A 13,466-nucleotide genomic window follows, 5' to 3' on the forward strand; every position below is an offset into this window, starting at 1 on the left:
TAATTCAGTCCATAACTGAGGGTATACTGAATTCCTTTTACACAGAGCTCAATATCTGAAGAGATAACCTAATGAGACAACATCAGGAATAGTAAATTCTAAATGTTGTAATATAAAAATGAACTTTCCTTCCCAACTGTGTTCCAGATTACTTACAGAACCTTGAAATTGTAAGAATGTGTAATAAATTTCACATCTTTGGAAGATAAAGGAAAAACTTTAGGTCTAAAAGATAAATGTATATATTTTAAATATCTGGTAACTTCACCAGCCCACACAGCCATTCCAAATTCATTTTATAAATCTATTACATTATTCTACCCAGGTAATTACAACAAAGGAATTTCCAGTAAGAAAAAATTTCCAAATGCAAAATAAGCTGCTATTGAAGTTAAAAAATACGGGGAAGAAAATCTGGGATGAGACAAACCTTTCACAACAGACACAAAAATTTGGTTTAATTCTATGTACTGCTGAAATAAAACACTCTTTCACGTTAATGTTCAGAGAACACCATCTTTCCTTTAAATATGTAATCTCTACCTACATTATTAGAGGTTCTAGTTCACTTAAGTAAAAATAATTTAAATTCAATTTTAAATATTTACTTCTAATGTCAATAGCTATATATAAACATGGGCTTTCCAGGTGGCAACAGTGGTAAAGAACCCGCCCATCAATGTAGGAGGTGTAAGATGTAAGAAATGCAGGTTGGATCCCTAGGTAGGGATGGAGGAGGGCATGGCAACCCACTCCAGTATTCTTGATTTGAGAATCCCACGGACAGAGGAGCCTGGTAGGCATAGGGTCGCAAAGCGTTGGACACAACTGAAGCGACCTAGCAAACATATATATACATGGTATAGGATAAAATCAAAGGAAAACGAAATTAAACAGACCAACAACAAATGTTAAAAAGGATGTGAAACAATTGAAACTGTTCATACATTGCTGATGGGGGTATAAAACTGCAGAAGCATCTTAGAAAACTGTTTAGCAGTTATTTGAAAAGTTAAATGTCCATATACCCAAGACCTAACAATTCTACTCTTAGGTTATCGTCTAAAGTAAAGAGGAATACACGTGAAACTAACACAAAATTGCAAACCAAGTATAGTCCAATATAAAATAAAATTAAAAAAATAAATCACTAAAATGAAATAAAGAGGGAAAGGATTCCCCAAAGTCCTAGAATAGGGTCAGAGACATTTTCAACAATCAAGGAAGGGTCACTCTTTGAAGACTGGGAGGTTACTGAGGTAATCTGGGAAAGTCTGCCGAAGCGCTGTGCTGTCAGTGTGGAGTGATCAGGACTCCACTCCAGCGCTACTGTGGTAAGGGAATTCCCAAGAGGGCTACAAAAGCGATGGCATGGAGCCCTAAACTCCCACAAGGTAATGGAGTAACAAAAAAAGAAGTAGTTGGGTAATGGCTGGGTGGAGTTTATCCACATGAGAGGAAATTAGTGCTGAGTTTTAAACAAAAGCAGTAATATCAGCTACTAGTCGATTGCCAAAGAGTTAATGATACAGAAAAGAGCTAAACGACAAACATATTAGGATAAATCTTAGATAGGCATAATAACAAGTGCAACTTTGAGACTAGGCTTTATATTAATTTAGTTGGGGTTTTGTTCTGTCTCTCCACCGACACCCCAAACTAAGGCTAAGCAAGGTAATATCTGTAAACTTTCCTGTTGTCTTTTAAATGTATTTCAATGTTTTAAAAACTAGTAAATAAATAATTTCAAAGTTTTAAAAAAATATGATATCAAGAGCTTCAGACTAAAAATTATAGATTAAAATTCATTTAACACATCAAAAAATAAAATACATTATTCTCTTCCCCTGGGGAGTTGTCGACAGAGAAGAAGTCAAGGATTCTTGGCTGTAAACTCCACTTTCACTGTAGGAACTGATATTTGGAGAGGAAGATCGAGATGGGGAATCCACAGTCAAGTCAAGCTTCATGGCGGAGTCTGGGCTTTCAAGATCAGAAGTACTGCCACTCAGTTTTGCTCTTTTCTTAGCTGCGCTATTACGAAGGGACCTAAGAGAGCTCTGCATCTAAGGAAAAAAAAAAACTTTACAAATTAATTATATAAATAAAAGTTATCCTTAGATTTTAAAACTCTAATAACTAAACCGAGTTAGCCACTCTTCAATCTAACACTAACAAGATGGATGTTAAAATATCTATATATAGTATAAATACAGACTTCAGTACTCAGGTATTTATAAACAACCTTCTAGGCTAAAAGTTCCTTAAGAGGAAGGATCTCAAGATATTATTCATCATGCTATTTTCAGCACTGGGTATAATGACTAATACATTGTAAAAATTCAGTTCATAAAGTAGAATGATTGAATCAGATGGTAGACAGCCCAGCTGAAGTCATCTTAGGTCAACAGTGTGCTGACGTGGCTATTTAACAGTAATCAGTTTTCTAAATTTGAAGCTTACGTCAAGCTTGCCAGTGTTCAGAGAATAATAGATCAGTGTATATAACTTCTGAAGAAAAGTATTTACAAAAATGCAGAGTAGAAATCTTCATTACATATATATTAAGTTTGGGAACAGAACCTTGAACAAATTAAGGAACTCAGAAATATACATAAATTATGTTTTGCTTACATTTTGATTAAGTATGGCCACTTCCCTAGTAAGTCCTTGGAAAGCTGAATATTTAAAAATAGTAGTATCTGTTTATATGTACTAATTATAAAAAAGAAATTACCTCTTCAATTACCCACTAAAAGGATTATTTTTAAGTTATCATAAAAAAATTACAAAAATACGTAGGATCAAATGAAATTTATGAGTTACATAGGAAAGTGTCTTTTTAAAACCATTCACAATATTGTAAAAAAGTACCTCTTCTATAAGTTTCTTTTCTGTAAATAAATTCCATTTCTAGTACCATTGGAATATAACCGGAAAAACAAAAACAAAAAGAAAAAACCAAGGAAACTTAATAAGCAGTTAGAAGCTGGAATGAACAATTAATTAAGAACCAATTTTGGTTCTTTATAAGTCAGTTTCACATAGGCTTAATGTTAGCTTTTTAAATAAATACACATTAATTTTTTTTTGAGTCAACTATTAGTACCGATGCCTCAGATCTTAAAAATGGGCTAAACTAAGACCATAATAAGACCATCAAATACCATCACTGGGTGTTTCAGTTTACATATTTAATGAAAAACACTTTCAAGCCTGACATCAGACAAATTGAAATGCTAAAAAGGAAGCATCTGTGAAAACAGTGCTCTAAATCCAAAGTAATAGAGCAGCCACATTCCTTCTCTGGCATAATTAATATGCATAGCTATCATGTTGGCAATATATTTTTATAGCATAAATGGAGTTATCTAGGATTCAAAGGTGAATATAAAATATGACCTCAATTCCATAAAGATAAACTTGTACATATGCACAAGGGATATGCTCAAGAATGTTTACTGCAGCATTGTTTACAATAGCAAAAGATGAAGAATAAGCCAAAATCAATCACATGAATGTGCCGTGCTCTATTTCTGTATTACAGTTACACGTGTATGCGTGCTAAGTCACTTCAGTTGTGTACAACTCTTTGTGACCCTACGGACCGTAGCCCGGCAGGCTCCTCTGTCATGGGATTCTCCAGGCAAAAATACTGGAGTGGGTTGCTGTGCCCTATTCCAGGGGATCTTTCTGACCCAGGGATCGAACCTGTGTCTCTTATTTCTTCCTGCATTTTCAGATGCTGTTTACCACTAGTGTCACCTGGGAAACTCATGCATTATATATACTATACATTACAATACATATATACTATATATTATATATATTGTAATATATATTATATACATTGTAATGTATACGAATACATTATAAATAAATGCATCAAATATTAATATATTAACATAAAAAGTACAGAAATACATAAAACACAAATTAATGGTAATAGTGGTTGTCTTTGGTGAAGAGGAAAGAGAAACTGGATTGGGGAGGGAACTACGTTATGTTTCATTTATTTAAAAAGTAGGAAAAATATGACAAACTGTTCATTTGGGGGGCTTAGTGCATACGTGTATTGCTGTATTATTTGTATTTTTGATTTTAAAAGGAATAACGTGTACGGAAGAAACATTGAAAGGAAAGACATTAGTGTGTTAACGATGAACTATTCGGGGTAGTGTAATCTAGTGTGATAAATTTTCTTCCTAATACTTCACTATAGTTTCCATGTTTTCTACTGTAAACACATAGAATATTTTTACAATAAGACAAGATGTTATGTAATTCAAAGTACTTGATTTTTCCTTAAATGACAACTATTATATTACAAACAACTACAAGCATTTAGAAATTATTGAAAATATTTGGTTCTAACCTCTTCTTGATCTAAATCTTTATCCCTGATATTTAATTCTGAAAGATCAACTGTAAGATTATCTTTTTCACTCTTCCAAATGTCATCAGGCTCTTTCTTTTTGGGTCCCACTGTGCTTAGATCAGCTTTATCAGGCAAAAGGCTGATTCCCCGTGGTATGGGAGGTACAGGTTTGGTCCCATTTAAGCCTCGTCGGGAAGATGGTGATCTCACCAAAGCAGGAGTAAGTTGAACGTGAGGTTTCTCTTGAGAATTTTCTCCTGCGTGGAAAAGACACATTACTTCTTTTACTTCTTTTCTTTTTTCAACTTCAAGTTGGAAAACAAGTTAGCATTAAAATCACGAGTGTTTAGAATTAGTTGTTTTTAAATTAAAAAGCACACTATATTATATTAGAAATAAAGATTGCTACTTGAGATAAAAAACAAGAAATTGTTCCCTAACAAATATAACAAAAATGGACCACCCAGAATCCTTTCATACAAAATACAAATATTATAAACCAAGTGAATTTTTTTTTTTTTGGCTATGCTGCTCAGCTTGTAGGATCTTAGGTCCCCAAACAGGGATTGAATCCGGGCTGTCAGCAGTGAAAGCTCATAGTTCTAATCACAGGACTGCCAGGGAACTTCCTGAAATGTCTATCTTCATACACATCACCATGACTTTCATATAGTAAAGTCCATAATAACCTAGAAACGTTAATGATTTGGCTTGATTTAAGCAACACTTGATGTAAGCACACTTGAATGACCACTATGTGCAAAGCAGTAATACTGGGCACTGAGGAGAACAAGTTAAACAATATTTCAGCTTTCAATACAGTATCTGATTTTGGAGGAACGACAAATACAGAAAAAAATTACCAGAAGAAAATGAAGGCTCAATGCTAAAAGACAGTAACAAAATCAGCTGACTATGCAATAAATTGATGTTAAGGTTATAAACTAGAGTATTCGTGCTGTGGGGTAGTTTAAAAGTGAAATATTTGACCTTAGGGGTTGGGGTTAGGGAAGCATTTGGGACATGGGACTCACCTTTCACAGACTTTCTGAAACTGACTCTGTCTTGAATAAACATACATGCTAATATTATGATTTTGGCGTGGGCTACTGTTAAGGATATTTTAGTTGATAACAAACAGTAGTGTGTGTGCGCTCAGTTGCTCAGTCATGTTTGACGCTTTGTAACACCATGGACCATAGCCTGTCAGGCTCCTCTGTCCATGGAATTTTCTAGGCAAGAATACTGGAGTGGGTTGCCATTTTCCTACTCCAGGAGATCTTCCTGAACGTGCATCTCTTGTGTCTCCTGCATTGACAGGCAGAGTCTGTACCACTGTGCCACCTGGGAAGCCCAACAAACAGCAGAAAACCCATCAAAATAATTTTGATAATAACATTCAATAAATGTTGAATAAATACTAGACACTGAGGTAAATATATGAACAATATTTTATATTTGTAAAGCTAAAACTTGTTATTAGGCTCTCAGACTGTTCATATTCATGTCCATTATAAAGCACTATTATTTATTTAGTTTTACAAAAGGATTCTGAAGTGGCAATACAAGAAAAAAAAAGAAATGACAATCTTAACTGAATTTTATATTACACATTTGATCTACTGAACATTCCATTAATATTTTGCTAAATATTTACTAATTCAGAGAAATAAAATGCAATTTATAAGCTTTTAAAGATCTGACAACCCTAACTTCAAATAATTATTCAAACGTACAAATATTTGAACAAAGTATTAATTTTTACCATCACATATACCTGTAGGATCAGATGATTTTTGGCTGACAAGCTTTTTTTGTGGACTTGGCTTTGAAAGCCCTTCAAAGCTTTTAAGAGGCCAGGAACTTGAGAAATTAATGGAATTATCTTGAGACTTCTTTGGAGACACAGTAAGAGACGTGTGCTTTGGACTAGTTCGAGGTGACGAGAGAGGATAGGATGGAAGAAGGACGGCTCCTGAACTTGAATTTGGACCAGAGTATGATGAAGAACGCTCTGTTTGACCACCAAATGTTTGCTGTGTCTTACTACTGAAACATAGGCTAGCACAAACTGTAATAAGACAAAAGAGAATGTTATTTATTTATACACATCTTCTAAGAGTTTTAAGTTTTTTTGCTTTTCACATTCAAGTTTTTAATCCTATCTGGCATCCCTACTTTTGCAGGTAAAAACCTAACTTAACTTTCTTCTATAGATACACTGGAGTTCTCCCCGTGCCAGTTTTTGAGCCAGCCATTCTTTTCCTTGCATCTATAAATCTGCCATGTGTATATTGAAGTCTATTCTTGGGTGCTTCTTATGGGTTCCGTTAACCTTTTTTCCTGTTTCTACAGTAGTACCACCATGTTTTATTTATCCTCACACTGATAAAGTCTCCTTCCATTTTTTTCCAGTTTTGAGAGATGGCTGACATACATTACTGTATAAGTTTAAGGCATACACCATGATGGTTTGACATATATATAGTAGCTGCTTAGTCTGCAAGTCATCTCCAACTCTTTGCAACCCATGAGCTGCAGTGTGCCAGGCTTTTCTGTCCTTCACAGTCTCTAGGGAGTTTGCACAAACTCATGTCCATTGAGTCAATGATGCCATCCAACCATGTCATCCTCTGTCACTCCCTTCTCCTCCTGCCTTCAATCTTTCCCAGCATCAGGATGTTTTCCAATTAATTAGCTCTTTCCATTAGGTGGCCAAAGTATCGAAGCTTCAGCTTCAGCATATATAGAGAATGAAATGTACATGTATGGTGAAATGATTAACAAGATAGGTTCAGCTAACATCTTCTGACATAGATAAAATAAAAAGAAAAGAAAAAAGGAAAAAGAACTTTCTCCTTGTGATGAGAACTCTTAGAATTTATTCTTGTAACAACTTTTCTATATGCCACACAGCAGTGTTAACTATAGTCATCACATTGTCTCCTTCCACTTTGATCCTCTTTAGAATTATCTAGGTCATCCTTGGTCCTCTGTTCTTTCATATGAGTTCTGGGGTTAGCTTGCCATGCTCCATTAAAGATCCTGTTGAGATTTTGATAGAAATGAAATTGAGTTTCCTTGTTTAAAAATATAGGATTGCAAAAAAAATGCACGATCTCTTTTAATTTATGCAGGCCTTCTTTTATGTCTCTCAAAACAGTATTTTAGCTTTCATAATGAATGTCTTTTGTTAGGCCTCCATATACTTACAAATTTTGTTGACAACTGTAATTTCTTTCTTAAAAATCAGTTCCTGAATATTCCTGGTATCTGGGAACTTTACTCACCTTTCTGTTTGGGTTTTATATCTAGCAATCTTGCTAAATCACTTATTATTTTAATAGTTTTCTGTATATCCTTCTGGATTTTTTTATATAGATAATCCAAAAATGATAATAATATTAATGATGAAAACTACAACGGCAATGATGAGAACTAATCTTTATTGAGCTAATATTCATGTGCCAGGGGTGTTCCAAGTATTTTCTATGTATTAACTAATTTTATCTTCACAACAATTCTGTGGGGAAGGTACCATTCCTATTTTATGGATTAAAAAAAAGGACAGAGTAAATTGCTAAAAATCACATACTAAGGAAATTACTGAATTCAAGCTCTCTGGCTCCAATCCTGTGCTCTAAACCACTATATTACACCATGTTTTATCTGCTTAGAAAGGTACACCTTCCAAGACTGAACCAGGAAAAAAGCAGATAATATGAACAGACCAATTACTGGTAATGAAATAGAATCAGTAATTTTAAAACTCCCAACAAACAGAAGTCCAGGACCAGATGACTTTCACAGGTGAATTTTACCAATTTACCTATCCTTCTCAAACTATTAAAAAAAAATTACAGAGGAAGGAACACTTCCATATTCATTGTATGAGGACCACAGCACTCTGGTATCATATCCAGAGGAAAACATCACACAAAAAAGAAAACTGCAGGCCAACATCACTGATAAACATAGATGTAAAAATCCTCAAGAAAACACTAGTAAACCAAGTTCAACAATACATTAAAAGGTTCCTACACCATGATCAAGTGCATTTATGCCAGAGATGCAATAATTTTTCAGTATCTATAAATCAATGTGATATATACCACATAACCACATAACTTCAATAAATTGAAGAATAAAAATCACATGATCATATCAACAGATGCAGAAAAAGCTCTCAATAAAACTCAACATCCATGTATAATAAAACCTCTCCAGAAAGTGCTCACAGGGGGAACCTACCTGAACCTAATGAAGGCCACATATAACAAACACACAGCTAACACCATACTCAATAGTGAAAAGCTGAAAACATTTCCTCTAAGATTAGGAACAAGACAAAGATACATACTCTCACCACTTTTATTCAACATAGTATTTGAAGTCTTAGCCACAGCAATGAGAGAAGGAAAAGAAATAAAAATAATCTAAATTGGAATGGAAGAAGTAACACTATCATTGTTTGCAGATGACATGATACTACATACAGAAAATCCTAGAGACACTACCAGAAAACTACTAGTAATCATCAATGAATTCAGCAAAGTTGCAGGATACAAAATATACAGAAATCTGTTGTAATTCTATACAATAACAACAAACTTTCAGGGAATTCCCTGGCAGTTCAGTGGTTAGGATTCTGTGCTTTCACTGTCAAGGGTCTGGGTTCAATCCCCAGTTGGGGAACTAAGTTTATACAAGTCATGTGGCATAGTCAAAAATAAAACAAAACTATCAGAAAGAGAGAAAGGCAATAATCCCATTTACTATCGCATCAAAGAGAAAAAAATACCTAGAAATAAACTTAACTAAGGAAGCAAAAGACCCATACTTGTAAAATGATCAGATAATGTTGAAAGAAATTAAAGATGACACAAATAGATGGAAAGATATACTGTGTTCTTAGATCAGAAGAATTAAGATTGTTAAAATGACCACACTACCCAAGGTAATCTACAGATTCAGGGCAATCCCCATCAAGAGACCAATGGCATTTTTCACAGAACCACAACAGAAAATTTTTTAATTTGTATGGAAACACAGAAGACCCCAAATAACCAATTCAATCTTAAGAGAGAAGAAGAGAGCTGGGGGAATCGTAGTGCTAAGAAAACTGGACAGTTACATGTAAAAGAACGAGATTAGAACATTTCTGTAACACCATGTAAAAAATATAAACTCAAAATGGATGGAAGACCTAAATGTAAGACCATATACTATAATATCCCTAATAGAAAACATAGACAAAATACACTCTGACATAAATCACAGCCGTATTTTTTTTAATCTATCTCTTAAAATATAGGAAATAAAAGCAAAGATAAACAAATGGGCCTCCAAGCTTTTGTACAGCAAAGTAAACCGCCAACAGAGCGAAAGACCGTGCTGCTGTAAGTCGCGTCAGTCGTGTCCAACTCTGCGCCTCTATGGACTGGAGCCCTCCAGGCTCTTCTGTCCACGGGGTTCCCCAGGCAAGCATACTGGAGTGGGTTAGCGTTTCCTCCTCCAGGGGATCTGCCTGACCCAGGGGTTGAACCTTCATATCCTGCACCTCTTGCATGGGCAGGTGCACTCTTGACCACTGAGCCTCCTCGGAAGCCTCTGCTAACATCAAGGAGATGCAAATCAAAACCACGAGGACGTGTAACCCCACATCTGTCAGAATGGCTATCATCAAAAAGTACACAAATAACAAATGTTGGCAGTGATGTGAAGAAAAAGGTACCCTCAGACAATGTTGGTGGGAACGTAAATTGGTGCAGCCACTGAGGAAAACAGTACAGAGGTGTCTCAAAAAACTACAAACAGAACCATAATATGACCCAGCAATTCCATTTCTGGGTATATATTGGGGAAAAAAAAAGCCACAACACTAATTCAAAAGGATACATGCACCTCAATGTCCATAGCAGCATAATTCACAATAGCCAAGATATGGAAGCAACCTAAGTGTCTCTCAACAGATGAATTGTTAAAGAAGATGTGGTGTATATTAACAGTGGAATACTACTCAGTCATAAAACAGAATAAAAGTTTCCCATTTGGTGCAACATGGATGGACTTGGAGGCTATATTATGCTAACTGAAGTAAGTCAGACAGAAAAATAAATACTATTTGATATTACCCCCTTCATGGACCACAGCCTTGTTGTGGCAAAGGGGCTTGCATAACTCAATGAAGCTATGAGCTATGCTGTGCAAAGTCGTCCTAGACAGAATGGTTATAGTGAATAGTTCTGACAAAACGTGGTCCACTGGAGTAAAGAATGGCAACCCACTCCAGTATTCTTGCTGCAAGGACCCCATGAACAGTATGAAAAGGCAAAAAGATATGACAATGGAAGATAAGCCCTCTAGGTTGGAAGGTATCCAATACACTACTGAGAAAGAAGAAACGGCAATTACTAACAGTTCCAGAAGAATGAAGCAGATAGGCTGAAGCAGAAATGACAGAGACATCACTTTGCTGACAAAGATCCATATCGTCAAAAGTACAGTCATGTATAGATGAGACTGTTGGATATCAAGAAGGCTGAGCACCAAATAACTGAGGCTTTTGAATTTTGGTGCTGGAGAAGACTCTCGAGAGTCCCTTGGACTGCAAGGAGATCAAACTAGTTAATCCTAAAGGAAATCAACTCTAAATATTCACTGGAAGGACTGTTGCTGAAGCTGAAGCTCCAATACTTTGGTCACCTGATGTGTAGAGCCAACTCATTGGAAAAGACTCTGATGCTGGGAAAGATTGAAGGCAGGAGGAGAAGGGGTGGCAGAGGATGAGATGGTTGGATGGCATCACTGACTCAATGGGCATGAATCTGAGCAAACTCCGTGAGATAGTGAAGACAGGGGAGCCTGGCATGCTGCAGTCCACGAGGTTGCAAAGAGTCAGACACCCAGTGACTGAAAAGCAACAATATGTATCACATATATGAATCTAAAAAATACAACAAACTAGTGAAGATAGTAAAAAAAAAAAAAATCAGACTCACAGATATAGAGAACAAACTAATGATTACAAGTAGGAAGAGAGGTGGGGGGAGGGGCAATATAGGGTTGGGGAATAAGAGATATGATATAAAATAAGAGATAAGATATAAAACTATTATATATAAAATAAGCTACAAGGATATATTTTACAACACAAAGAATATAGCCATTATTTTATAACTATAAATGGGATATAACTTTAAAAATTGTGAATCACTACATTGTACATGTGTAACTTAAATAATACTGTAAATCAACTACACTTCAACTTTAAAAAAAGGCAATCTGTAATTTTTTTAGAGGTTCCTTCCAATTTTATTTATATCTTTCTGAAGAGTTTCCAAGACAACAGACCTAGCTTATTATATAACAAAACATTTTTCTGAAGACATAAATGACTAAGTATGTGTTAATCACTCAGTCTTATCCAATCTTTGTGACCCCAGGTTCCTCTGTCCATGAAATTCTCTAGGCAAGAATACTGAAGTGGGTTGCCATTTCCTTCTCCAGGGGATCTTTCCCACCCTGGGATTGAACCTGGGTTTCCTGCATTGCAGGCAGATTCTTTACCATCTGAGCCACAAGGGAAGCCATGTATGTATGACTTATATTATTTGACTATGTATGTCATATACTATTTACTTTTAATTCATATCTAACATGCTTAGGACCTCTACCTCTACCTAAACCTTATAGGAGACTTAAATGGTCACAAATTTATATATACAACCTACTAGTAAGTTAAATCTTGACTTTAGAAAAACATAATATTCCTTTAGTAGCTGCTCTAATAGGTATTCTGAGAGGTTACCAAAACCAAAGACACTCTGAAGATCTGATTAAACACTGACAGTGGAGGTTGTCTACAAAGGTAACGTAAGCATTCAGGGACATCTGGAAACAGAAGAGATGAAGCAACACAGAGAAACCTCTCTATTTCTACTAATCAGCAGTCTCAAAGGTATCCTGTCCAGACTTAGGGAAAAAATCTCTATCATTAAGAAAGATAAACTAAAAAAGAGAGATAAACTATCTTAGTGTGAATAACACCATAAAGAAAAACTTTATGTAGTCATGTGGACCTTTGGAGTGGGTAGAAGAAAGGGTGGCTAAAGTGAAAGTGCTATATTAACTCCATCTTCTTTACTAATTTCAAATAAGCATTGTTTTTTCATCAATAAATAAAGACAGACATACATCCCAATCACTCAGAAAATTTTAGTAAAGGATATACAACAACAAAATATCTCCAAAATTTCTGAGTTTATCCTATTTCTAAGTAATAACTGATATAGCTATTAACTAGCATAGACATGGGAGACATGCCTTCAAATCCAAAATTCATATGTCTGACAGCCAGCCTCAAACTCTCCCTCTTGTTCTATCTTATGAATATGTAAGATATCTAAAATGATAGCTAGTTAAGCAGTCATGGGTCCTAATAGGAGACATAATAAATTCTAAATAGCTTTAAAATTTAAAACTTTTATGGACGCATATATATGGAATTTAGAAAGATGGTAACGATAACCCTATATGCGAGACAGCAAAAGAGACACAGATATATAGAACAGTCTTTTGGACTCTGTGGGAGAAGGCGAGGGTGGGGTGATTTGAGAGAATAGCATTGAAACATGTATATTATCATATGTGAAACAGATCGCCAGTCCAGGTTCGATGCATGAGACAGGGTGCTCAGGGCTGGTGCACTGGGAGGACCCAGAGGGGTGGGATGAGGAGGGCTGGGGGCGGGGTTCAGTATGGGGAACACATATACACCCATGGCTGATTCATGTCAATGTATGGCAAAAACCACTACAATATTGTAAAGTAATTAGCCTCCAATTAAAATTTAAAAAAAAAAAACGTTATGGAAAAATAACTGTCTTCTGCTATTACAGTACTCCTTATGGGATAATTTTATTTTTAATTACTTGCTATGAAAATTTTCATCTCTACCATGAGGTTCTAAAGTCTCTAATCAGTCATATTTATATCAAGAGTACTAAACCTAACATTTCAGTTTAACAGTTATGAAAAATTTGATTAAAATTATTATTAAAAATAAAACATCCTTTTCTGTAGTAAG

General features: G+C 35.3%; 1 protein-coding gene across 2 annotated transcripts in view; it reads right to left on the reverse strand.

The window, feature by feature from the left end:
- The window catches only part of TOGARAM1 (TOG array regulator of axonemal microtubules 1), an 85,160-nt gene that overhangs the window by 54,170 nt on the left and 17,524 nt on the right, over positions 1 to 13,466 (reverse strand). For both annotated transcript variants that reach the window (XM_043490258.1, XM_043490257.1), the window contains exons 4-6: positions 6,156 to 6,449; positions 4,376 to 4,635; positions 1,834 to 2,066 (exon numbers count right to left, since the gene is read on the reverse strand). In XM_043490258.1, the coding sequence (XP_043346193.1) occupies positions 1,834 to 2,066; positions 4,376 to 4,635; positions 6,156 to 6,449 (787 nt within the window). The remainder of the gene's footprint in view (positions 1 to 1,833; positions 2,067 to 4,375; positions 4,636 to 6,155; positions 6,450 to 13,466) is intronic.

Source organism: Cervus canadensis, chromosome 17 (genome assembly GCF_019320065.1).
Source record: "Cervus canadensis isolate Bull #8, Minnesota chromosome 17, ASM1932006v1, whole genome shotgun sequence".
Classification (NCBI taxonomy): domain Eukaryota; kingdom Metazoa; phylum Chordata; class Mammalia; order Artiodactyla; family Cervidae; genus Cervus; species Cervus canadensis.